The sequence below is a fragment of the Cydia strobilella genome, chromosome 5, assembly GCF_947568885.1.
Source record: "Cydia strobilella chromosome 5, ilCydStro3.1, whole genome shotgun sequence".
In the NCBI taxonomy this organism is placed as follows: domain Eukaryota; kingdom Metazoa; phylum Arthropoda; class Insecta; order Lepidoptera; family Tortricidae; genus Cydia; species Cydia strobilella.
Window position 1 is genome coordinate 6738731 of NC_086045.1, and position 26513 is coordinate 6765243.

Sequence of the window (26513 nt, forward strand, 5' to 3'; positions counted from 1 at the left end):
AAAATGAAAGCTAATCGTGAGAGATAAGATGTATTATGGTTCTTAGCTTATATGTAGGGTACATGTATATAAGTAATATCAGACGCCATTTACCTTAGGGTTGGCTTTAATTCGGGACCTTTTTTTTTTGATATTTTACAAAACGGTGAATTCCCATTTCGAAGAAATCCAGCGAAACATTGAGTTATTTCCACAACAGAGTTTAATAGAACTCCCTACTGAAGCATACTCTTACAAGCCCAGATGCATATGTTTTCGTCTAGTCAGACCATTTTTTGAGGGTCTCGCGTTTGTACAAAAATAATATTTAAGTTTAAAAATCACTGACATTTAATGCTAATGCTAATGTAGATTAATTTTATATGGTAATAATAAATAAAAACGTCATTTATTTAGGTATCAACCCATTACATTAAATTTATACATGCTAATCTATATTAAATTTAACTATTCTAAGACTAAACTAAAATTAAATAATCTAACACTAATTAAATACCTTAATAATATTTGCCAATAACTGAATCCAAATATAAGAAATACCGTTTGTACTGAAAGAAAAAAAAACCGATTTTTTATTTTTTATTTAACGGGTTGAATATAACAGATGTCAAAAGGGCTATTACTAGGGAAAGCAATACGGCTCTACCAATTTACTGACAATTTTGTTTCGAGTCCATGCATGCAGCAGTGCTATAGGAGAGGACAATATGATTTGGAGAACGTTTTTGAAAAGTAATTTTTTTTAACAATAAGTCTCATGCAATTTTATTATACGATCAAAATAAACTAGATTAAACATTACTATTACGGTTCCCATTACTGGGTCATTTTATCTTCATGTGTTAAATTTATTAGAATAAACATAATTGTTGTGTGGAACTAGACGAACTAATTTGCATCGGGGCTCGTATATCGGATATGGAGCGAATTAATGCGTCTCATAACCATAGCCCGGTTTTTCGAGGACAAAAACGTGCCAGTGCTAATTAATTAAATATCGACTCAAGTGTTATCGATATCATATAATATATATCGATATATATCTGTTATCTGATGTACTATAATTACCAGAGTCCACAATACATATAATCCGTGTGTGCTGGAGCCACCGGGTCATAGCAGATCAAATGGAAATAGGCCCGACGTGTTGACCTTGGTCCCGTGGGAGAGGGGCAAATGTCTGTTGTGGGACGCCACGTGCGTCAACACTTTTGCTGCTTCGCATATTAGCCGCACCGTGCGTTCGGCGGGGGCAGCCGCTGAGCTAGCGGCGGCTCGGAAGCGGGAAAAGTATGCGGTGTTGACGCACTACCTATTTGTCCCTCTTGCCGTGGAAACCACTGGCTGTTGGTGTGCTGAGGCCAAGACTTTTATTGGGGAAGTGGGCAGACGGTTGCAGGAGAGTGGTCATGACCCTCGCTCCGGGTCGTTCCTTTTGCAAAGGTTGTCCATCGCTGTTCAACGTGGCAACGCGGCGAGCGTGATGGGCTCCTTTGCATCTGGAGGGGCGCGGGGCGCATTTTGTGAATAGTTTTTGTGGTTGTTAGGTTCTAGTTTAGGTTAAGATTTTTGTAATGTTTTATTTTGTATGACATGTATGTATGTATTGTGGACTCTGGTAATTATAGTACATCATCGATATATATCGATGTAATTTAAACTTACTACTGTTTTTTTTATAATATACTGCGACAATAAATGACTTTTTTTTTTTTTTATATATATATCGATAGCAAGCAATTTGCTTAATCATAATAACAAATGTAACTCGTCCTTGAAATTAACATGTTAGTTTTAAGTGTTGTGTACAAAACTTTGTTCACAAAGCACATATGGGATCACTTTCGTCTTGCAAATAGGTTAAATGCGTTTTTCTCTGAGACTGTTTAACGTAGATAGCTAAAAGGAACAGTAATATAAACTATAAAGCGGTGGTGGCCGAGTGGATTTAACGTCCGACATTCAATCCGGAGGTCGCGGGTTACTAAACTGACTCTAAAATATTGTATGGAAAACTGGGATACTTATTTTTCTTCTTTTAAATCAATAATGATTAAAGTAAATATGTAAGTTTTTCAAAATATAATAATTTTCTGGAAAGTCTCATATAATTATAACGAGGTTATAATATTTGAGCATGTCAATATTACTCGTACCTATACAGGTCGTTCACTGCAGTCAGTCCATCTGTTGTTAATAGACTCTCGTCGAGCTACGCTTCAGACTAGAGTGCTCCCCCATATTCCAACGGCTACGGAACGCAGGCGAGCGTTCGACTCAGTCAAACGTGAAACCAGTCATCACTTCCTGGCGCTGAACTGGCATACCTATGTGTCACGAACTCACAACTCACTTAGGCAACTTGAGGTCAAACCTATATCCAAGAATTGGCACAGACAGGTAATATGTTACTTTAATAATAATGCTAAGTATCATGTCGTTTAAAAAACCGGCCAAGTGCGAGTCGGTCTCGCGCACCGAGGGTTCCGTACTTTATAGTATTTGTTGTTATAGCGGCAACAGGAATACATCATCTGTGAAAATTTCAATTGTCTAGCTATCACGCTTCGTGAGATACAGCCTGGTGACAGACAGACGGATAGACGGACAGCGAAGTCTTAGTAATAGGGTCCCGTTTTTACCCTTTGGGTACGGAACCCTAAAAATGAGAGCGCAGGTTTGATTGTACGCTTCTAGCGCAAGTTCTTCCGACTCTTATATAACTGTAGCTACATACTTAAGCAACACATTTTCACATTAGTAGAGACAGTCATGAGGCGGCTACATAAGTATTAATAGAGCAAGTATGAACTGTAGGAGAGCACAGAAGTACCGTTTATAAGAATTGAAAGATTCACTATCAAGTATAATTCATAATGAATATCATTCATATTCATAAATCTTTCACAGTCTGTTTTTAGAAAATCTGTATGGCGTATACCCTAAACAAGAAGGAACATCAATTCTTCGCCCGGATTTCCTTGATAAAATGAGTGACGGATTGAAGTCAAAGGTTGTTGCCAAAGTGGCTCCTCTGATGTTGCTTATGTCCATGGGCGGCGATGACTGCTTCCCACCAGGCGGCTCGTCTGCTCGTTTGCTTCCTATTACATAAAAAAAGTCATAATATCAAGGAAATCGACAGATACAGAGGCGACATCAACACCGCCGCAGTAATGTCGCAATAGTAATGCAACTGCAGTTGATATTCGAATATCACCTTTAATCTACTGAGACGAACGCTCGCTTACATATGGCAAGAATAACATCCCTGCAAATTATAACCTGCGAGTGAAACCGTTGCATTTAATGAGGCATTAGTTTACGTGGGCGCTGACTGAATGTAGTAAGCCGTTAGTATTGAAATAATTGGAGATCGGTGCTTGTACAAATAAATTGAACACGATATCGATCCAGGTATATTCAGTAGTCAGCGATGGGCGAGTTTATTTTTCGCGCTTGTTCTGCGCTATTTATTTTTGTTTAAATCAATTGTACGAAATCAAGCAAATCTACTATCCGGTATCCGACCAGATATTAATATAAGGGCCGGATAGGTCGTATACCGGATAGTAATCGAATATCCGGTACATCTCTAATTTAAATGTCAATTCTACCAGCAAACTTTGCATTTCATTACTTTGCCTCAAATGTAAATAAAATGCAACTTTCTTATCAGTTTTCGAATGAAGAGTGACTTTACAAGCTGGTGTGGTGAAATTTTTTATCTTACAGCTTTATGACTTTGGTTATCAGTTGGAACGCTTTAAATTTTACTAAAATACTCGTAGTTATTTGTTTTACAAGGGCAAACTTGTTGTTTAACTTCTCGTGCTAATATTGATATCCGAACAACAGAAAGATTCCAAAATTCGAAAACTTGTGAAGTTGTCTTGAACGTTGTGAGGATTTCAAAGCACGAGAGTTAAACAAAAAGTTTGCTCCCGAGTGAAACACTAAATGTTTCACCACACAAACGCGAGTATATTATACTCACTGTAAAACATTACAAATCAAATCGAAATGAACGCTATTAAATCTTTATCTTACCGTCCAACACGAGGAAACAACTCAAAATTTGCATTTAGTCACTTTGCCACTCTCTTATGCATAAAATACAACTTTCTCATCAGTGTTTGAAAAATAAACAGAGGGGCCATAACTTTAAGGACCCGTATCCAAGATGCACTTAAATGTAAAATAATTGCAAATCATTTCAATTACAAAGGAATGTTTCTATTTTTAACCAACTTTGAAAAGGAGGAGGTTCTCAATTCGACGGGATCTTTTTATTTGCGATTATTATATGCACGATCACGAGTAAGTATTCTTGCAGCATATCTACATAAAAGAGGGTTTGTGGTAAAGTTCCCACGCTAACGACGATTAGGGACTTTACACACTACATTTTTTCTCAGAACTCATGGTAGGTATTTTTCGTCACCAAAAAGCAAGCGATTTAATATTTTTTCTACTAATGGCAGTTACAGGGTTAAAATGAAATAATCATTTTGTTTGCATAACAGAAACTAATAATAAATTAATATAAATACACAAGTTTACCGCTGTCAGGAAGAGCGTTTCAGTTCGTTCTCCTCAAACTTGCCGATTTTCTCTGCTTGGTGTACGGTGTCAGGCAATGCGTTCTCTGCGGTGTCGGGCACCAACAGTGTGAGTAGCCCTGCTGTCAGAGAAACGAGGCCGAAGATGACTGATGGAAGGCCGGACCAGTACACCATCTGTAAAGGCAATAGGGCGTATTACTGCAATCTCTGCCGCCAGAGAGCAGCACTGGCACATATTGTAAACCATAGAGTAACTTATACATACTATGCCTTAAACAGTTTTATGAGGTTTTTACTATGACATTGATGCATCAAGGCGGGTTGCTTACAGAGGCCTACGACCTATCGCGAAAAGCAAAAATCGAAATTTCGTTACCTGCCTCTTTATCGCTCGAATATGCAAGAGTGATAGAGACAGAATTGATAACGAAATTTCGATTTCGTGTTTCGCGGTAGGCCCTCAGTATGTGCTTAGTGGCACACCCTACGCAGAGTTTGCGTAATATCCCCTATTGGTTAGTTGTCAGATCTAAAAATAAGTAAAGTAGGTAAGTACTGTAAGTAGTGTGTCCAATGGAATTTATCTCGTTTATTGCCCGACTGAAGTGAGGTCATAGGGTCAAAATATAACCAAGCTACCGGTTGGAGACAACCCTTTAAATTTTAAATAAAACTTAGCAAAATTCTGTCTAACCAAGGGCCTGACACTCTTTAATAGAGAAAGATACGAGTAGTCGTATTGCGATTCCTATAAGAGGAAAGAGAAAATAGGGCCATGCTTTTTCTTTATTACCGACCGGGCATTTTTTCATGGTCGGGTTATGGCATCATTTGGGCATCATAGCAAGGGAGCTAGCTAGCTGAAAGAGAAAAGACATTGGACATGCAAACCGGATAAATTGCGTAGTATACATTTTATATAAATATTCTTTCTCTTACACCCGGTCGCTCGGTAGCGCATCTATAACTACTTGTATACACTCTATATGTCTATGTGTCTAACAAACGGTTATCAATCGCTCCCTAGATTTGACAGACGTCACATAAATAACGCTGGTATTCATTTCATGATTTGACTTTGAACATTTTAACCTCTTACTCACGCACGCCGCTCCGGTAGGGGTGTGAGTGAGACAGCGATATGCACTTATGTATAGTGATGTCCTGCTCGCACACCGGAGCAGCGTGCGGATTCACACCTAATGAGAAGGCCACTTTAGAGCCTCGTGCAAAGCCTTATCGGATATAATGTAATATAATACAGATTAATCACGTTATTCACGTTATAGACATGGCTATTGTGTTTCTCACGTGTCTAACTAAATTAGCTATCTTACAGTTTTATGACTTTGGTTATCAGTTGGGAGCGCTTTGAATTTTACAACAGACTTTTTGTACGCCCAAGTATTGGACAATAGCGTATTCTCTTGCTAGGTTAGGGGCCGTAAGCTTAAGGGCTATCCAAGACGCACCTAAAATGTATATACCTACCCAGCCTGTATCCAAGACGCACCTAAAATGTATATACCCAAAGGAATATCTATTTTTAACCAACTTTATAAATAATAAATCATTTATTTCGTCATAAACTTACATACATACAAAAAGTAACATTACAAGGAAAATTAAATTAAAACATATTTGCATTGTTTACCACGAAAATGGGCTCGCCTCAGCATAATGCCGACCCAAGTGTCAGCGCTGATCTTCCGGCGAGTCCATTTGTGGGCCACGATAAAAAGGAGGAGGTTCTCAATTCGACGGGATCTTTTTTTGTGAACTGGAAATAAGTTGAATAATAAAATTATTAAATATACTTTAGGTTTTTTTACTTGTATGTGTGTATGTATGTATATTAAATTTTTCAGTTTATTACATAAACACGTTAATAAAAAAAACATGTGCAATAAAGAGTATTTATACCACGAGCGTAGCGAGTGGTTTGATAAATGGAATTTTGAGCGATGCGAGGGTTTCAAGGCACGAGGGTTAAGGCGCTTCGCGCAGTATTTGGCCAAAAACTGTTACTTTTTAGAGCTTATAACTTCTAAATGAGTCAACCAAAAATTATCAAAAAAATATATATACATCTTCACTCTATGGACAATAATCGCAACATTTGACTTTTTTCTTGAAATTTGTAGTTTCACCGAAAAAAAAATAACACGACAGGCCGTTTTGCGGCTAACTTTGCTTATAACTTCTAAACGGCTTAATCGATTAAAATTATTTTTAAACTAACAAAAATGTTTTAACAGGTTCTACAAATGCAACATAGCTTTTCTTAATCAAAAAATATTTTCTTAAGAAATCGAACGTTTTTCCACATTTCATGCGTATGCAGCCTGAAAATGGCGTGGCCGGCAGTCGTGTGCCAGCTTTGAGACGAGGAGGCTGTGTCGCTCGTCGCTCCGTGCCTTCCTTGCACTATGTTCGCTTATGCACAAGCAAAGTGCTATAATATCGGAGTTATTGTGGCCAAAGAATAAATAACTGCAGAGCGCTGATTTGGTTGCGACGCGCATTAGCGAGCGCAACACGGTATTTTGCGGTCTATTACAATGAATGTAATGATAATATCCGTATATATTATACTATAATATACGTATGTTTGAGAAAACTTCATTTGAAATAAATAAATAAATGTTTTCTAACCGACATATTATAATGTTAACCACTAAAAAAATAAATGACTGCAAAGCGCTGATTTGGTTGTGGCGCGCTTGTAATAAAAACCGGCCAAGTGCGAGTCGGAGTCGCGTTCCAAGGGTTCCGTACATTACTCAAATTAAACAATTAATTTTTTATGTGAAACTTGCGTGAAATGTCTTTAATAAACCCGTAGGGGTTGGACCAAAAAGTAAATTATTAAGTCCGACTCACGCTTGACTGCTCATTTCTAATAAGTTTTCCTGTGATCTATAGGTAAAGATCTATTATGTGGATTTTTTTCAAAATTTTATACCCAGTAGTTTCGGAGATAAAGGGAGATAAAATGCTCATTTTTTGCCTATTTTCGTGAATAACTTCTAAACAATTTAAAAGTGCTTGTTGCTAGGCCTATTTGAATAAAGAATATATTTAATTGAATTGAATTGACTGTTTATCCTAAAATTATAAAAAATATACATTTGAGATTCTCACAATGAGCTCTTTCATTTGATATGTAACACGATATAGTTTGAAAAACTTTTTTTTTTATTTTCTCTTTTACCCCCCAAAAGTGGCCCCCGTGTTTAAAATTAATTTGTTTACGTTACATGTCCGTCTTTGGGTCACAAACTTACATATATACACCAAATTTCAACTTAATTGGTTCAGTCGTTTCCGAGAAAATAGGCTGTGACAGACGGACAGACAGACAGACAGACAGACGCACGAGTGATCCTATAAGGGTTCCGTTTTTTCCTTTTGAGGTACGGAACCCTAATAATGATGATATTCCCACGTAATGATTGAGAAAACTTCGAACTTCGAAAAATAACAAATTTGTAGTAGTATATGAAGCTAGTAGGTACTTTAATTTTATAAGTTAACTATTAATGGCATTATTTATATTTATTTATTACGGATAAAAAAAAACTGTATAAAATAAACGCACTGTACGCCTCAATTTAGTACATATCAAGCTTTAGCTATAAATCTTAATCCGTCGATTTGACTTAGGTATTTATTTGTAAGAAACAGATAAAACACAAATTAACTAACTGAGGCTTGTAAAGTATAATGCATAAGGGAATATATTTTTATTATAATTTACGACCTCCCACTACACGCATGATCTACTCATACTCAAACAACAAAATATCTGCAAAAGATACACAAATACGAGGTATAGCGCCAAATGCCGCGCGCCTCTGGGCTGTAGGTTATTCTTTGAACCTCATTCCGCCGCAGTCGCCGCACCGAGACGAAATTCACGTACGATCGCAGTTAGCGGGGTGCGGGTACAGAGACGCTGAGACGCTCAAGGCCAAATCAGCGAGAATCGTCTTAATCAAATTTTGCCACCGAGTGAAACAAAACTTTCACCACACCGACACAAGGAAAATACTAACTGTAAAATATGAAACGAAATCAAAGCAAATCGATTCAAAATCACGTTATTCAATATTTATTATTCATAATCATCATTTAAAAGTCAATTATATCAGCAAACTTAAGAAAACAACTCAAAATTTGCAAGACTTTGCCTCACATGTGAATAAAATGCAACTTTCGTGTCAGCTGGTGTGGTGAAAAAAATATTTTGTGGATTATAATCGCTTAACCATATTTCATACATACCAGCAGAGGCATTTGCGGAGCAACTATCGAGCCTATCCTACCCACAGAGGAGCACAGAGCGTGCATAGAGTTCCTGGTGTTCGTGGGGAACAGCTCCGATGTGAAGATGTACGTGATGGAGAAGTAGAACGAAGACATGAACTTGCCCGACATGTACAAAGTTATGGAGAGCCAGGGTAGTCCTGTTAAAAGAGATGTCGTTAAAAAAAACGGCCAAGTGCGAGTCGGATTCGCGCACGAAGGGTTCCGTACCATAACGCAAAAAACGGCAAAGAAACACGTTGTATGGGAGGCCCACTTAAATATTTATTTTATTCTGTTTTTAGTATTTGTTGTTATAGTGGCAACAGAAATACATTATTTGTGAAAATTTTAACTGTCTAGCTATCACACGGTTCATGAGATACAGCCTGGTGACAGACAGACAGACAGACAGACGGACAGACAGACGGACAGAGGAGTCGTATTTAGTAATGGGCTCCCGTTTTAACCCTTCGGGTACGGAACCCTAAAAATACATTCTGTAAGAGTGCTGCGGTCGTGTACAAAGAAGACAAAATGTCTTCATGGTTTCCTAATATTAGTATCTACATTATATTCTATATTTATGTTTCTGGAGACTAAGTAAAGTTTAATGACAAGAAGAAAAATTCTTACCGCTCGGAACAAATGGTTGAGCAACACACAGAACGGCGCATGCCAAGAAAGTGAATATCAAAGGAATCTTTCTCTTGAACTTATTCAGTATGTACACCACAACGAATCGTCCAGGAACATCTACTATGGACGTCAGTGCATAGTTCACATACTTGTTTCCTTGCAGAGAGATAGAGTTAATTGTTAGTCCATGGTTGACAAACGTAGAAGCTATCCACCACACCGAGCAAACGAAAAATCTCTTTAACATTGACTTGGATTTGAATGTTTCTAGTAGAGCTCTCGAAAATTTTTCTTCTTTTTCTTCTTGGTAAGAAATCTGATTTATATCCATTTCTAACTGCAAGTTGTTCTTTTTAGCAGCTGCATCTATGATGATCACTGCTTCGTTTTTCTTCCCTTTAGTTAGGAGCCATCGGGGGCTCTCATCAATCAGGTATATGTAGAAAATGAACAGCAGACCAGGCGCGTAGACTGCCTGAAGAAAGTGTCTCCAATAAGGAACGAGCCAGTACAATAGAGGGTATAGAATGCCCCCAATTGTGTAGCCAAAACCGCTGATCGTGGTGTACAAGACACGCTTGTCCGTGGCGACCATTTCTATAGCTGAAATAAACAAAATGTACGATTTAGGATTTGATATTTTAGGTACCTAACTAGTTGATTTATAGATAGTAGGTAGTCACATGTCTCAAAGAAATATTTTAGAGTTAAAATGATGGCATAGATGAGGAATTTATAAAAATGTCGTGTCGTCTCTTGGGACGCTCTTAAATAAATGTGATAAATTCAAATATATATATGAACTTAAACATCATAAAGTTACAATACAGTGAAGTTAAAATTGTATACATCATCATCATCATCATTGGCCACTTCATCTGTTGTAGATGCTTGTTGCGGCGCTTGTGGGTTTATGGCGTCCCACATCGCCGTTGATGGCCATAAAGTCCTATTATTGCAGCGCGGCATTTCTTGCCACATCGATCGCACACAAAACGCGAGTCCGCAGGAGGTGGTAGAGCACGACGAAGACTTTCCTGCTTAAGGTTCTCCAGCCAGTCATCGTCGCTTTGATGTTCCGACTTTAATGTCGTGACGCCATTCCGGTCTCATTTCGGCACGTTTCTCCCAACCGTCGGTCCGAATGCCAAAACTGTTCATGTCCCCCTTACAGCAGTCCTTAAACCGTAGAGTTGGACGCATGGGTCGACGTAAACTAGTTTTAGCATTAAGACTACGTTCCGGACACATCCCATTAAATAAAAAAGGTGCCGTCGCCAAACTGTGACGAATGTGACATTTTGGAGGATGCATGTCAGTGTGTCCGAAACGAAAGTAGAAAGTAGTTATTACAGTCTCCTCTATCTCCTGTATACACATCATAAAGTTACAATACAGTGAAGTTATAATTGTATACATACACATCATAAAGGAGGAAGAGCAAGGATCTCCAACCACAGCCTCCAGAAACTCGAGAGTCACATACAGCCAGTAGTTTGTTGTGAAGCTCCGCAACAGCCCGAGTGAACTCCCTAGTATACATGTCACGACTGTAAGAGTTTTCCTTCCTAACCTGGAATTACATCAATAAAAAATTCAGTGACGACCATACCAGAAGGCATGGAAAACCTCAATAAGATGGTGGGATTTATTGGTTAAATTCGAAAATACAAGTGTATTATTGGTCTATAATGAAAGGTAATTCGAGGATTTACTGTTTAACAGCAGCCATAATATTTTCACATATGTATTATGAAATATCTTAAGACCACCCATCTTTGAAAGTAACTGGGAGTAATATTACTGTCATTAACTGAGTTTTTTTTCTGTCAGGCATTATGGCACGTACCGTGACGCAACGAACATATCTGAATAATAATTATTGAATTACCTACCAATAGAGAGCTACGTGACAAGCCAAGCGTGGTGACCTTGCTTAGATACTGTAAACTGCATACGTGTGTTGAAATCTCGTCTAGAGTTCCATAAGGTTGGAATAGGCAGTGAAAAATTACAACTTCTAAAAAAAGTTAACACAAAATTGTCCATTTCACTTGTCGACATTAATTTAGTAAAATTGTATCATGGCCGACTGTGCCCGTTAGGTACTGTCGGTAAGTATATTACTTATGGCTTTTTTTTCAATTGTTCGTTTATTTCTAAAATTAAAGTTAATAATAAATTAACTTTAATTTATAATTAATTATCTAGAATTCGACAATACACCAAAAAACGAAAAAAAAAACACCTATAAATTAGCAAAATAAACTTAAATAGAACAGTTGTGACAAGCTCTCACAGAGAAGTGTAAGAGCTTAAGAAATACATTATTTGAAAACTATAGCGAACATGATCAGTTCAGCCGTTTTTGAGTTATCGCATAAAGTCTCCCCTTCATAGTAAAAAGACATACAGCCACAGTTACAGTACATTATTACAACATTAAATGGGTTGTTAAGTCATGTAGATAAAGTAAAGTGTAAGATAAAAATTGCTTATTTTACTTATTCAATTGTTATTAAATATTTATTTTCTCTAGTTTCATTGGCTGAATGAGTAATGCCGTTGACAATTGGCAGTTATAGAACGAAAAAGTAAAATAATCAAAAGTAAGAGGCAATCCCGGTGATTTTCCCGGTGGGTTTTTACTTTAATTAACAAATCATTTTGAAATTACTGCAGTTTCCTAAAATATGTGTTTTTTCATAAATATTGCAATTTAATGTTTTTCGATATGGATTATTTAGATTATTATGACCAGACATTCAGTCTCCGATTAAAAGTAAGTTCTAAGGAAATAATCATGACCATACGTCTATTAGGTACTTTAATTAAGTACTGATTATGCAAAATTGCGTTGTCTTTTTGGTTTCCTCGTATTCGATATGAAAAGTAGATTGTTTAACTCGCATAACTCATGTGCCAAAATTGCTTTATGTGCCGTATACTTACCCCCACCTGTTGTGAAAACTACCTTAGATTATTTCCTCTCAAACTGTAATGAGGTCATGGAGTCAATTGATAGCTCGACAATTCTTATAGGAGACTTTAATCTGGGACGCATAAACTGGGCACAACCGAATAATCAGCAATCACTTAACGTTAAATTGTCGCTGACAGAAGAGATGCTAATTGATTTTGCGAATTTAAATAACCTTGTTCAGCGTAATGGCATTCTTAATAATCTCGGCAGAACACTCGATCTAGTTTTGACAGATATTATATCTACATCTGTTTCCAATGCTTGTGAGATTCTTTCTAACCCAGGCTCTCATCATCCGCCCATTGTTATCACTATTCCTTTAATCGAGACCAATAGTTTAAAGAGCAACAACCTTCCCTTGATCCCAAACTTTCGTAAAGCTGATTATGACAGCATAAATAAACACTTAGATCGTCAAAACTGGGATGAATTATTTGGAAACTGTGACGATGTTAATGAAATGGTATCAACGTTCTATGAGGTTCTTATGGATGCAATTATGTTACTGGTCCCTTTTTATAAAAAAACCCATTCGAACACATATCCAATTTGGTTTAATCGTACTCTTATAAAACTATTAAAAGAAAAAAATAATGCAAGAAAACGGTACAAAAAGTTTAAAAATCCGCGAGACCTAATTGAATTAAAATTACTAAGAAAAAGATGTGACGCATACGCAATCTCTTGCTATAACTCCTATATTTCTCACGTTGAAAATAATATACATAATAATCCAAAATATTTCTGGTCCTTCATAAAAGCAAAACGAGGAGGTGCGAGTAGCTTTCCTGCTTCGATGACAGACGGGGTTACTGTAAGCTCGGAAGGATTAGAGATTTGTAATTTATTTGCTCAATATTTTTCATCAGTTTACAGGGAGGATGACACCAATAACTTTAATATGGCCAGTGTCATAAAATCATCTGAATGTCTTAATAACGTAACATTAAACCTTGACTCGATTAATAAAAAACTGAAACACCTTGATGCTGCTAAAGGAGCTGGCCCTGACGGTATCCCCCCATTTTTTATATCTAATTGTTCAAAAACATTATCTTATCCGCTACATATTATTTACCGTGAATCGCTTGAAACTGGTATTTTTCCAGATGTATGGAAAAGAGCTAAAGTTGTTCCAATACACAAGGCCGATGATATTAGCGTAGTGAAGAACTATAGACCGATATCTATACTTTGCACTTTTGCCAAGATATTCGAATCCCTTATCTGTCCTTTTATTCAATGTCACTTCAAACAGTATATAACCGATCATCAACATGGTTTCGTTCCTGCACGGTCAACTTCTACCAATCTTGCCTCCTTCTCTGAGCTTGTCACTACGGCTGTTGATATTAATAAACAGATCGACGTTATCTACACCGACTTTAGTAAGGCATTTGACCGAGTTTCTCATATGGTCTTGATTCAGAAGCTTTCTTCCTACGGCGTCATGGATCCCCTACTAAAATGGATTGAGTCATATCTCCATAACCGTTCATTTTATGTAGTTATTAATGGTTTTTCTTCTCAGACTTATAATATCCCTTCAGGTGTTCCACAAGGCTCCCACCTTGGTCCAATATTATTCAATATATTTATAAACGATTTGCCCGCCCAACTTCATCACTCTATCCCGTTCATGTATGCAGATGACCTCAAATTCGCTAGAATGATAACTTGTCCTTCCGATATCGCTCTCCTCCAGGATGACATTGACAGACTTAATAAATGGTGTTCAGAAAACGGTATGTCTCTCAATGCCAAAAAATGCTCCTCTATTAGTTTTACACGTAAGATCAATGCAGTTTCTTCATCCTATCATATTGCTGGCGAATGTCTTCCTAAAGTGCAGACTATACGCGATCTAGGAATTATCTTTGACACAAAACTTACATTCGTTCCTCACATCGATGCAATAGTAAAAAAAGCTTCAAGTATGTTAGGATTTGTCATAAGAAACGGAAAGGTATTTCGTAGGACACAAACCAAAAAACTTCTCTATTACAGTCTAGTACGCAGTCACTTAGAGTATGGTAGTATCGTCTGGCGACCACATTATGCAACTCATTGTCTTCGGATTGAAAGATTGCAAAAAAGATTTATGTGGCACTTGGCTCGATCGGTAGGTCTTGCTAAAAGATCTTTCTCTTACAAGGATAGGTTAAAACGTTTTAAAATGATATCTCTTGAGAATCGTAGAGATCTACTCGATCTCAAATTTCTCACTAAGCTTATAAGAAATAGTATAGATTGTCCACAACTCCTGAGTAGCTTTCGATTCTCAGTGCCTAGAAGAACACCGCGTTTTGCTATCAAGCCACTGTCTCGCCCCCAGCGCCGAACTGTTTTAGGGTCAAACTCCCCGGTACCACGCTTGAGCATTTTAATAAATAAATATAGTGACAAGTTCGACATTCACTTTGACTCCTTGTCCAAAATTAGAAATTTATTCACTAGTAGTTAGTATATTTAGTTTTAATTCCATATTTAATAATACAACTTAAACAGTCGACATCATGGTTGCGCTTTGCTCCTTATTCTACAATAATAAGGTGTTCAAATGTGTCGGCTTTGTCGTTGACTTTGCTTTTAAATTATTCGCATGTGGTGTTTACCAGTAATTAGTTATACATTTAGCATGTAATTAATGTTTGAATAGATGTAAGCCTCAATGTAATAACTGTCGGTGAACCTTAAAATAAAATAAAATAAAATAAAAAATAAAACTCGGGTGAAAGATCATTTCATCCCTTTGTTAACAATCTTCTATACTAATAGCTCCAGTTTAGCCTATTGTGACGGAAGGGTAACTACGGAACCCTATACTGAGCATGGCCCGACATGCTCTTAGCCTGTTTTTATAGCATCAAATTGACGGCTCTTTTATTTTAGACACGAACTTTGTGATACAGTTCAAATTTGCGGGATTTCTGTCTGAAATATAATTTTGCTGTTTTTTTTAATAATAAATAAATAATAGTACTTTCTAGGGTTCCGTACAGGAAACGGAACCCTTATGGGATCATTTTGTTCTTCGTCCGTCTGTTAAGGCCCTTTATGTTGAAATTAAAACCATATACTCAGTACGGCTACCATCAGTTTGGCACTGACATAAACGCCATCGAGAACGTAATTTACTTTCTATGCATCTCGCTCGTACTCACATATTGGTGCGAGCGAGATGCATATAAAGTAAATTACGTTGTCGATGGCGTTTATGTCAGTGCCAAACTGATGGTAGCCGTATAGGTCTGCAGTCCCTTTATGTGCAAAACTGAAATTTCAAAGTTAACGTAAAAAAAGATACGGCCGTTTATGCCGCGAAAAACCTGTATTTCGACACTCTCAAGGGAATCAAAATTGATACGGTATTTCCCGTTAACCTAGAACTATGAAATGTGGCAAGTAATATCGTCTTACAATACAAGTACCTAAAGGATAAAATAATAAACTATAATAAAAATATATATATGTTAAATTTGTACGGAACCCTCGGTGGGCAAGTCCGATTCGCACGTCCGATTTTTCTTCTAACTAAAAACTGCCGACAACACAAAAAAGTTGATCCACCCAAATGACAATAATCTAAACCAGTTATAAGTAGCAATGCATGGGCCATACTTATAAGTAATGGGCGTCGTCAGTCGTCACAAATACGGAGCTCATTCAGTATTATTTATATTCAAACGATCTACTAACAAAGAGATTTTAGGTACCTTTCAGAATGTGTCATTACACAAATAAAAATATCACTGTCTATAAAGTTTTTGTAAATTGTAAAAACTGTGAAATCCAAAGTACATTGTTCTTTTTTGTATGCATTATCGCTTTGATGTTTTATTCAGTCACGGTCATAATCATAAACATGGTTGAACAGTTTTCATTTCAATTTTCAGCAAAAAAATGTTAACTACCATAAATGATACGCTCGTTAACACACAACAAGTAACCTGTACCCCAAAGAGTAAAGTAAGAATATCTGTAACCGTACAGCGGGGCAGGGCTCAAGCTGCCGGTGGTCAGGGCCGCAGAGAGAGGAACCGGCGGACTATCCGCGCCGTGTCCAAGATCACCGCCTTGTGCATCTGACCCTTGATCCAACCACCTAGCGAGTCTCTCTAGATGTTGACATGGCGGTTATCTCGTGAGCCAAGTCTAGGTACTTACTAGGTCTAGATAGTCACTGACAGTGTCAACACTACGTAATTTACGTAACATACGCCAACGTCTACGTAATTACATACGTACTAGTATGTCAGTACGAGCGAGATGCATAGAGTCAGTTATGTTCTCGCTAGCGTTTATGTCAGTACCAAACTGATGGTAGCCACACTGAATTAAATATATTCCTAATTTCAAGTATTTAGGGTTCTATATTCCTAATCTTAATAGGTATTCAGGGTTCTTGAAATAATTAAGATTTTTAATACTAATAATTTAATTCGTTTCTTCACTTTAAAGTTTTGTTTGTTACTCTCTTAAGCCCACTTGCACTATTCCACTAACCCGGGGTTAACCGGTTAGAGCCACCCCACACTAGCGTCTCCCGAGCGTCGGCATCTAGTAAGCGCTATGGAAAATGGCGTCGCTGCGGAGTTGCGCCAACGTTGCGTAGAGCAGTTACATAGACATAGTATAGTAGTTATAGACATGAAACCGAGCGACCAGGGGTAAGAGAAAGACATATTCATGTATTGACAGTTTCATGTATGGCAGCATAATCCTTTTTCTCTTTCGGTATTTCGCCATCGCCTCCTACCTATGCTGCCATAACCCGACCATGAAAAAAAAACCCGGTCGGTGATAAGGACAAAGCATGGCACTATTTTCTCTTTCCTCTTATAGGAATCGCAATAAGACTATCTTTCTCTATCAAAGAGTGTCAGGCCCTTGAGCAGTTACCATAGAGTTGACTAGACGCCGACGCTCGGGAGACGGTAGTGTGTGGCTCTTAAACCTGGAGTTATCATGGTTGCCAGTACAACCTGACACTGGGTTAACGGTTTAACCGCTTAAACGGATTAGTGGAATGGTGTAAGTGGGTCTTAATCTGTAAAATAATTATATAATGACCTACCTATCCGAAAGAGGTCCCACGATGAGCAATCCCACCATGTATCCAAAGCTGTGCATGGTGCCTACTAGAGTCCGTTTCCATTCTTGACACGCCAAGTCGAACTAACAAACAAAATAGGTAATAATACAAAATTAAAGTAGAACGATTTTAAGGAAAGGGGACGACGTCACGTGACGGCTTTTCCATACAAACGTAGTCCCCTTTGCTTCTCTAGATATTAGCGTTACAGAAAATATTTGATGTTTATTAAATTCTGTAATATATGTTTGATGTATACGATTCAAACATTTTTATGGGACTTGTTTTTGCGCTCCTAATTATGATAATAACAAAAAACACAAAAAATTAGCTATCGTTAATATACTATAAATTGAGTAAAATTATTTTTCATTATATCAATATCCAGGAAGGAAAATGGGAAGTAGGTTTGTGTGGAAAAAAAGTGCTCATCCACTATCGTCTTAAATAATGAAATTTGCTTAGTTATAATACTCGTAATATTATTATGCGCATAGGTATATATTGGTGAAAGCGGTGGTGGCCAAATGGATCTGATGTCCGCCTTACAATCCGGATTTTTTCGAAACTTATGTACGGAATATCATTTGACATTTACCATAATAATAATAATAAACGTCGTGAGGAAACCTGCATATATATTCTAAGAAATTCAAAGGTGTACCTACATTCGCGACATAAAATAGTAGAATGGAAATTAAATAAAATAAAATGCATCTAAAAAAAATCCTTAAAAATTCAAAAAATGTGACAGTTACGTAGGAAGTGGCGTCCTCATTTATTTTGTACAATTTCTTGTCGGACTTATGTGTAGTCTCCAACTCGCTTTGAGCCAGCATGGGCACTATAACCCCCTCTCGCGCCTAAGAGGGGGCCTATACTGCCTATACTAGCAGTGGGACGCATACTGGGTGAAATTGTTATCAGACTCTCTGATTATACTCTGAGGGGTGGATATGTATGTCATACGGAACAAGTTTTACAATGGAACCAACCCCGAAATCGCGAAAAAAACGCTGTTCCATAGAAAACATTGACTGTTTCACAGAAATGTATGAAATGTATGATGTTATTCCAGTTTAGTCAAATTGATATTTTAACTTAAAACTTACCTCTGCCACAAAGCTTCGCGGGTCTTCATAGACCCACTCGGTGCAAAATGAATCGACTCGGCAATCTCCAAACTCAGATGTGTTGAGTTGACTTATGTTCATCCCATCATCAGAATAATGTTTGCATCTGCAATGTAAAGACAAATGTCTACAGGTAAAAAGATAGATTATAAACCCGGAAAGACGTTTTAAATTTTAAACACAACCAAACCTTTATAATGAATTTCAAATATATTTGAAATTCATTACACGCGATATAATCCGTTCAAATAGCTTTATTTCATGAATAACTAACGTAACCGGAGAGCATCGTCATTCGACTTACATATGTATGCAAATTTTCAGCTTCATTGGAAGTCGAGAAGTGGGTAAAATATAACTTGCAAGATTTTACCCGTACATACATACATAATGTACATACACAGTACATAGACACTGCAAGTTAATAAAAAGCTTGTAAAAAGTATGAAACTACAAGCTGAGCACTCTGAGCAGGGATCCACATTGAATTTTTTTTTCTTGTTTGCGGGACATAAATAAAGATAAAACTCGACAAGTGCAAATCAATAGTGCTCTCCGAGGGTTCGGTTCGGAACCATCGACTGAATTGCCTATTTTACACAATTAAGGACCAGTAATTAGTCTTAAGTTAATTGATTCCATTGTGTTACGACAATTAAGCTGTTTATATTTAAGTTATTTCGTTACGATACTTACGATTCATTTACGCTTGTTTTCTTTATTATAAGCTTTAAGATATATTTTATATGTATGTATGTGTAATGTGTAACATTCTATATGACGAGTTTGAGGAAGTAACAACACTTCATTTAGCCGACCGGTCTGGCCTAGAGGGTAGTGACCTTGCCTGTGAAGCCGATGGTCCTGGGTTCGAATCCCGGTAAGGGCATTTATTTGTGTGATGAGCACAGATATTTGTTCCTGAGTCTTGGGTGTTTTATATGTATTTATGTATTTGTATATTATATATATCGTTGTCTAATTACCCACAACACAAGCCTTCTTGAGCTTACTGTGGGACTTAGTCAATCTGTGTAAGAATGTCCTATAATATTTATTTATTAAAAAAAAAAAAAACAACAAGTGACACGATTGACTTTTTTAGGCCGATGGACAGTCGAAGGCAAAAATATCGATCCAGACAAATGGCTCAAAAATATGTGAACACGACTTTATTGTCCAAGGTGTAAGAGCGTACACATATTTTTGAAACTTTGGGAATGTATATATATTTATGCCCTTGACTGGACACATCATGTGCAATGCAGCACGGCACGGCAGCCGACTTCTTTCGCAGCAGATAGTTTTAATTTATTGTTGCATATTTTATTATGACCTGATACTGATACTGATTTATGACCTGTACTACTAATGTCTCTCAGTGTGACTTGGCCTTTAGCTGCCGGGTAGTTAGTACAAGTAAAATAAGACAATGTTTACCTGTATTTGACCTCCTCGGTGATAAACACATAATTGGTGTACGCTATGGAGTTAAACACGTTTATCAGCGTCAACCATACCGTCGCTGCAGTGTGGTATCGGTCCCATACGCCGAATTTCTCCAAAATATCGTCTAAATGTACCTTGTTAGATATTATTGTCATCTTTGATTCTTTAGTAGCATTGGTTGATTATATTAATGGTAATACATATTTTCGCAAAATTAGTTTCACTTATACACTTTAATCATGATCCATGTTCACTGTAACAGCACAAATTTAATGCGTACTTATATGATTTAAAAACGAATTATTTATTTTATATTACCGCTTGATTTACTTTTTATGTTTGCACGGCTGTCTGACTCCAGCCATTGCCACTCACTGCATAAAAATAAACAAGTGACAGATGGATCTCATGATTCCATTGACAAACCATCAACCTTTGCTAGTTCGTGTATCACTCAACCGCGAAGTTGCAATAGCAACCTAATGTCGGTATAAATTAAGTTTAAATTCGAACTGTGTCGTATACGATGATTGCAAGAGCTCTGCCATTGTTTTCTTAAGGCTAGGTTTTTTAAATAGTTTAAAATTTAGAGATATCAATACATAATCATTAATCACATCAGTTAACTTGGTTTGTTGCCCGCTGAGTCAAAGAATTCCATAAGAATATAAATTGTGTTAAAACCAAAAATTATGTTGAATAATTGGTACATAATTATACTAGGCGTTGTTAATATTTTTTTAAATTTTCATGATCCATTTTGCTTACGTGAACAATAAAAAATCTTTTTAATACAGTTGCTCAAAAAGTGCTACTTTTCGTGGCTGTTTAGCTTGCGGAAAGTTGGTTTCCGCGAATTTTTTTAAATTTATACTTGTTCCAATTCATGACTACTTATTGATGAGTGTTAATATTAGTTTCCTTTAAACGTCGTAATCAACATAAAAACCTACTGTTAATGTAAGAATACGAAAAATATGCACATTTCCTATTTTATTACTTACCTCTTCATCATTATAAGTATTATAACACGTTTATTTTTTAATGTTGAAAAACCGTTTTTAATAAGTTGTCTGAATGGAACGGAACACCTGTCAAAGAAGAGGCGTATTTTCTTACTGCAAGAATGTTTTCCAAAGGCAACATTCGATATTGTTTATAAAAACAATATACGATACCTACTTAAATAATCGTAAATAACGATATTTAGGTAATAATAGTACAATGTTTTAATATTTACAATTGTTTCTGTCTTATAGAACATATTCCTGTTTTTCATGCTACATGATCAAAGACTATTTTTCATCATTGAAATAATTTGAACTTAACCTACTTAGATTAATTAATTTTATCTCATTGAAATTGAAAATGGTTAAGGATCTGGGTGTATGTATTAGAAGTACCTAAAGCTTCTGAATAAACATCATCATAAACGTCAACGTCAATAAAATAATTTTCATTATTTTGATTTGATTATATACGTATTTTTTGATAAATATTTTTAAATTTACAGAAATACCATTCGACAATGCCTAAATCGTGTAGTAAATGTAGCACAGTGACCCACAAAAATTTTTTGGATTGTTGTTCCTGCCACTCCAGGTACTGCCTAAATTGTTTTGAAGAAATGGGCGTAAGTTTTAAACGGTTTACTCTTATGACCATACAAAATAAAAGTAACTGGAAATGCCGTCAATGTAACCAAACTTCTGTAAAGACGAATATCGTAAATAAAACAAAGAAGTCGATTACTCCTTTACCCAAACCCAGTACTTCCAACGCTCCTTCTGTTCCTATCGACGTAGCAGATAGTTCTGGAAACATAACAAGACGACGAGAGCGGTCCCCAAATGTACTAAATACTAGTGTGCAGTATTGCAATGAGACTTTCCGCGACGATATTCTCTACTTTGAAAGTATTCGATCAATTGTACGCCAGGAGATTAAAGAATCATTCAGTGAACGCCTAGTCGATAAAATTTGCAAGAGGGTGTCAGAAGAATTAATCCCGACACTTATTAATAAGATTACTGCCTTACTGCATAATAATGTTACAGGAATAAGTGAGCACAATGGTCCCATTGCAGCTACCGGTCCCGTCGCTAAACCTGTCCCTGCCTTCACCTTCTCCCCCGCTGCTCCCGTAGCAGCTTCTGCTACCACCACCGCCACTACCAATACTTATCCATCGTACGCCGCTGCTGCCGCCGCTATGACCACCACCACCACGCCAGCTTCTCCTGTCCTACTACCAGTCCAGCCCATTATTATTCGCTCCAGTCCTAAGGCAAGAACAACCAACAATTCCAAACCTAACAAAAATAAAGACAAACAAGTGTCTACCACTCCTGCCGCACCGCTTAAGGTACCGCCATCAACATCTAGCAAAACAAATCCAACCCAAAATGGCCTGTCAGAAATTAACGACCATAGAAAGTCACTAAAGGGAATCACACGGGGCTGTGCTACCACTTGCATTTCTCAACTCCAAGCGTCTGAATGGATGAGACAAATTCACCTATATTATGTAAAGTTGGGAACCCCTGAAGATGTAGTTAAAGATCACTTAAAAGTTATCACAGGTTATGATTGTGACACATTCAAAGTTGAGTGTCTTAAATCCCGCGGTCAATATGCTTCATTTAAGCTCACTGTGCCATCGAGTATGGTTGATAGAATTATGATCCCTGATAACTGGCCAAAAGACGTATGTGTAAAACCTTGGAATCAGCCCTTTCGACAAAATTACGCAGACCAAAACAATACATAGCAATAGCCGCTTTACAAGAATACAATTAATATACCAAAATGTTAGGGGACTACGTAGCCGAACCTCGCTCTTTTATAGAAATGCCCTCGCAAGTGCCTGTGACATTTTTGCGCTCACGGAAACATTTCTAACGAGCTCGATACAAGATGCTGAGCTCTTCCCACCAGGCTACACCGTGTTCCGTAAGGATAGGTCAGGTGACGCGGGGTGGGGAGGAGTACTTCTAGCAGCGAAAGATAAATACAAACCTCAGTTAGTAACGCAAATTGATGGCTGGTCATCAGACATGGAACTATTATTTGTTACACTTCATATTAAAAATAATAAAATACTTATATGTGTGGCATACATACCGCCAAATTATAATAGTAATCAATTTCTTGCAGTACTGACTTGTATCGAAAATGCAATTTGCACTTTTTCTGCTATAAAATCCATAATTATTGGTGACTTCAACCTCTCATCCTGCACAAAAACTGTAGTTGACCAATTTAATTGTTTCACTGAATTTTGCAAACTTAGGCAATTAAACAAAATTTGTAACGAATATGGTGGCATTTTGGATTTAGTTTTAACTAGTCTCAGTGATGTGTGCGTGGGTAGTGATGTAGAGCCGTTGATACCTATAGATCCATATCATCCACCTTTAGGAGTGACTGTCACCCTGCCAAGAGGACAGGCAAGGCGGGCCCTACCTTTACCGCGTAGTGTTGAACATAGTGATGCTCCGACCGGATGGAATTTTTTTAAAGCTGATTTCCCTGTCTTGTATACAGAGCTAGAGTCTATTGACTGGTCTGATGTTCTTAATACAGACAACATTGATTCTGCAGTGGACGTTTTTTACAAAAAACTCTACGGCGTTTTCAATGTTACTGTGCCCAAACGTCTACCCAAAACTAAAGTATATACATATCCATCGTGGTACACTCCGGAAATGAAAAAATATATCGAACTAAAATACTATCACTTAAAAAAATTTAAATCATTAGGCCTACAATTTAACCTCGAAATGTTTAAATATTACAGGTCTCAAGTAAAGGAGCTAATTAACAAATATTATAAAAAATATCTTCACGATATTGAATGTAATATAAGTAAAAACCCTCAAGAATTTTGGAAATACGTCAAAAGTAAACAACAGAATAGAAATCAAATATCTGAATACATATAAAGGTAAAACAGTCGTTGATCAAGAAGCAGTCGATGCTTTTGCGTCCTTCTTCAGCTCAGTATTCCAACCTGAAGCTCCACAACTAGATCCCAAAAAGGCGGAACGGGAGGCTGGTAATAACAATGAATCTATAATTGCTATCCCAACGATCAGTATTTCAGAAATTAGAGCCGCTATTCGGAAACTCAAACCTAAGTCGTCAGCTGGGCCTGATGGTATACCCCCGTTTCTAGTCAAGGACTGTGTATATGTGTTAGAACACTCGCTACTTCACATATACAACCTATCGCTTAAGCTGGGCGTATACCCATCCCAATGGAAGGTCTCAAGAGTGACCCCAATTCCTAAGATAAGCAAGTCTTCTGATATCACAAACTTCAGGCCCATTGCTGTATTGTCCGTGTTTGGTAAAATGTTTGAGACCATTCTAAACCACTGTTTACTCAATCAGATAAATCGTAAATTAGTAGATTGTCAACATGGATCGCGCTTCCCGATCAACTACCACCAACCACATCTGCTTCTTCGATAGCGTTTTACGCGAAATGGATACTGCACGACAAGTTGATGTTGTTTATTTTGACTTTAAGAAAGCCTTCGACTTAGTTGACAATGATACTCTCCTATGCAAACTATCAGCTTTAGGTTTCACCCCTCAACTTCTTATTTTCTTCTCTGACTACCTCAGGAACCGCAAACAATATGTCCAATTAAACTGTTACCAATCTGAAAGGTATTACACACGTTCCGGGGTTAGTCAAGGTAGCACTCTGGGGCCTACTCTTTTCTTAATAATGGTTAATGATCTACCAAGTAATATATCAGGTGTGGAATCACTATTCTATGCGGATGATCTTAAAATAATTCAACCGGTCGTAAATGCATCCGACTGTACGGTACTACAGCAAACAATCAACGAGGTCGACAGCTGGAGTAAAACAAACCGCTTGTACCTAAATGAATCTAAGTGCAAAGTAATAAGTTTTAGCCGGTCTCTAGATCCTATCCTCCAGACATATACTCTTACAAACATTCCCCTTGACCGAGTAACAGAAATAAAAGATCTAGGGTTAACACTCGACACTAAGCTAAACATGCACTCTCACATTATAAATATCTGCAAAAGTGCCTACAAAATTTTAGGGTTCATTATAAGAACGACTTCAGAGTTTTGTGACCCAAAAATTGCAATAATTCTATATAATGCCTATGTCCGTAGCAAGCTTGAGTACAGTTCCATCGCATGGGACCCTCGGGAAGCAAAGTATAACATCATGGTCGAGCGCGTCCAACGTAAATTTACTAGACATCTTTACAAAAGGTATTATGGATACTACCCGTACTTATTTCCGTCATCCTTTGTACTGGGAATGGTAGGGTTGGAGTCTCTCGAGCTAAGGCGTAAGCAAACGCTTGCCTTACACTACTGTCTACTTCTAAGAAATCAAATTGACAACCCATCTGTTCTGGAGCGTATGCGTATTTTTACCCCAGACAACTACATAGCTGCAGTAGGGCGTAGCGCACGTAGAGCCAGAAACCTTTTCGCATATCCAAATGTCCGCACCTATCACGGTTCAAACGCACCCACGTACCGAGCAATAGAATTACTAAATAACTTCTTAGCTTCAATCCAAAACGCAGACATATTCGCAGACAAGTGGCCGTCCTTACAAAGTAGTGTCAGGATTTTTTTAAACTCTACCTATGTAACTTTGTAGTATGTATGTTTAATTTAAGTTCCTAGAGATACTCGTAGTTCGAAAAATGTATACATGTTTATGATACTGACTATGTATTAACAGTATAAGTGTCTTGGCGTAGGTCGCTGTAAACTTATACTTGTGTTTGTTTGAATAAAGAATAAAGAATAAAGAATCATTTCATCATCGATCATTCGATCATTTTAGATTAAGTAACCATGCCTTAAGCCATGCGTCAATGCACCAGTTACATCAAGGTGCATTTTTATTTGTACATAATTATGTCAAGTACAACCAATTGTTAAATAATATTAAAATTTAACAATGTGACACCGATACATATACCATGCGATTTTGCCTTCTAAATAAAATACTCTAAAATAACCGTTTTTAGGGTTCCGTACCCAAAGGGTAAAAACGGGACCCTATTACTAAGACTCCTCTGTCCGTCTGTCTGTCTGTCTTTCACCAGGATGTATCGCATGAAGCGTGATAGCTAGACAGTTTAAATTTTCACAGATGATTTATTTCTGTTGCCGCTATAACAACAAATACTAAAAAGCACAGAACCCTCGGTGGGCGAGTCCGACTCGCACCTCAGCAACTCGAACAGGGGTAGTTTGCAGATTAAAAACAGTAAGCAAAATTTGATTTTGCTATGAGACCGAGACAAAATGACCATAAGAATATAATG

At 37.2% G+C, this 26513-nt stretch overlaps 1 protein-coding gene across 1 annotated transcript; it reads right to left on the reverse strand.

Moving 5' to 3' along the window:
* Positions 1-4556: 4556 nt before the first annotated feature.
* Positions 4557-20374, reverse strand: LOC134741374 (solute carrier family 22 member 1-like). Its single transcript, XM_063674134.1, has 7 exons — positions 20164-20374; positions 18703-18829; positions 17573-17673; positions 10934-11085; positions 9510-10115; positions 8853-9034; positions 4557-4739 (listed from the first exon to the last, which is right to left on the reverse strand). Exons 1-7 carry the CDS (start codon positions 20325-20327, stop codon positions 4569-4571), a joined length of 1503 nt encoding a protein of 500 aa, XP_063530204.1. The 5' UTR covers positions 20328-20374; the 3' UTR covers positions 4557-4568.
* Positions 20375-26513: the final 6139 nt, after the last annotated feature.

Excerpts from the sequence above, each read along its gene's own strand:
- LOC134741374 (XM_063674134.1), bottom strand. The coding sequence starts at position 20,327 with ATGACAATAATATCTAACAAGGTACATTTAGACGATATTTTGGAGAAA. Across the intron at positions 17,674-18,702 it reads CGCGAAGCTTTGTGGCAGAG|TTCGACTTGGCGTGTCAAGA; the intron begins GTAAGTTTTAAG and ends TTTGTTTGTTAG. Across the intron at positions 10,116-10,933 it reads CTCTTCCTCCTTTATGATGT|CTATAGAAATGGTCGCCACG; the intron begins GTATGTATACAA and ends TGTTTATTTCAG.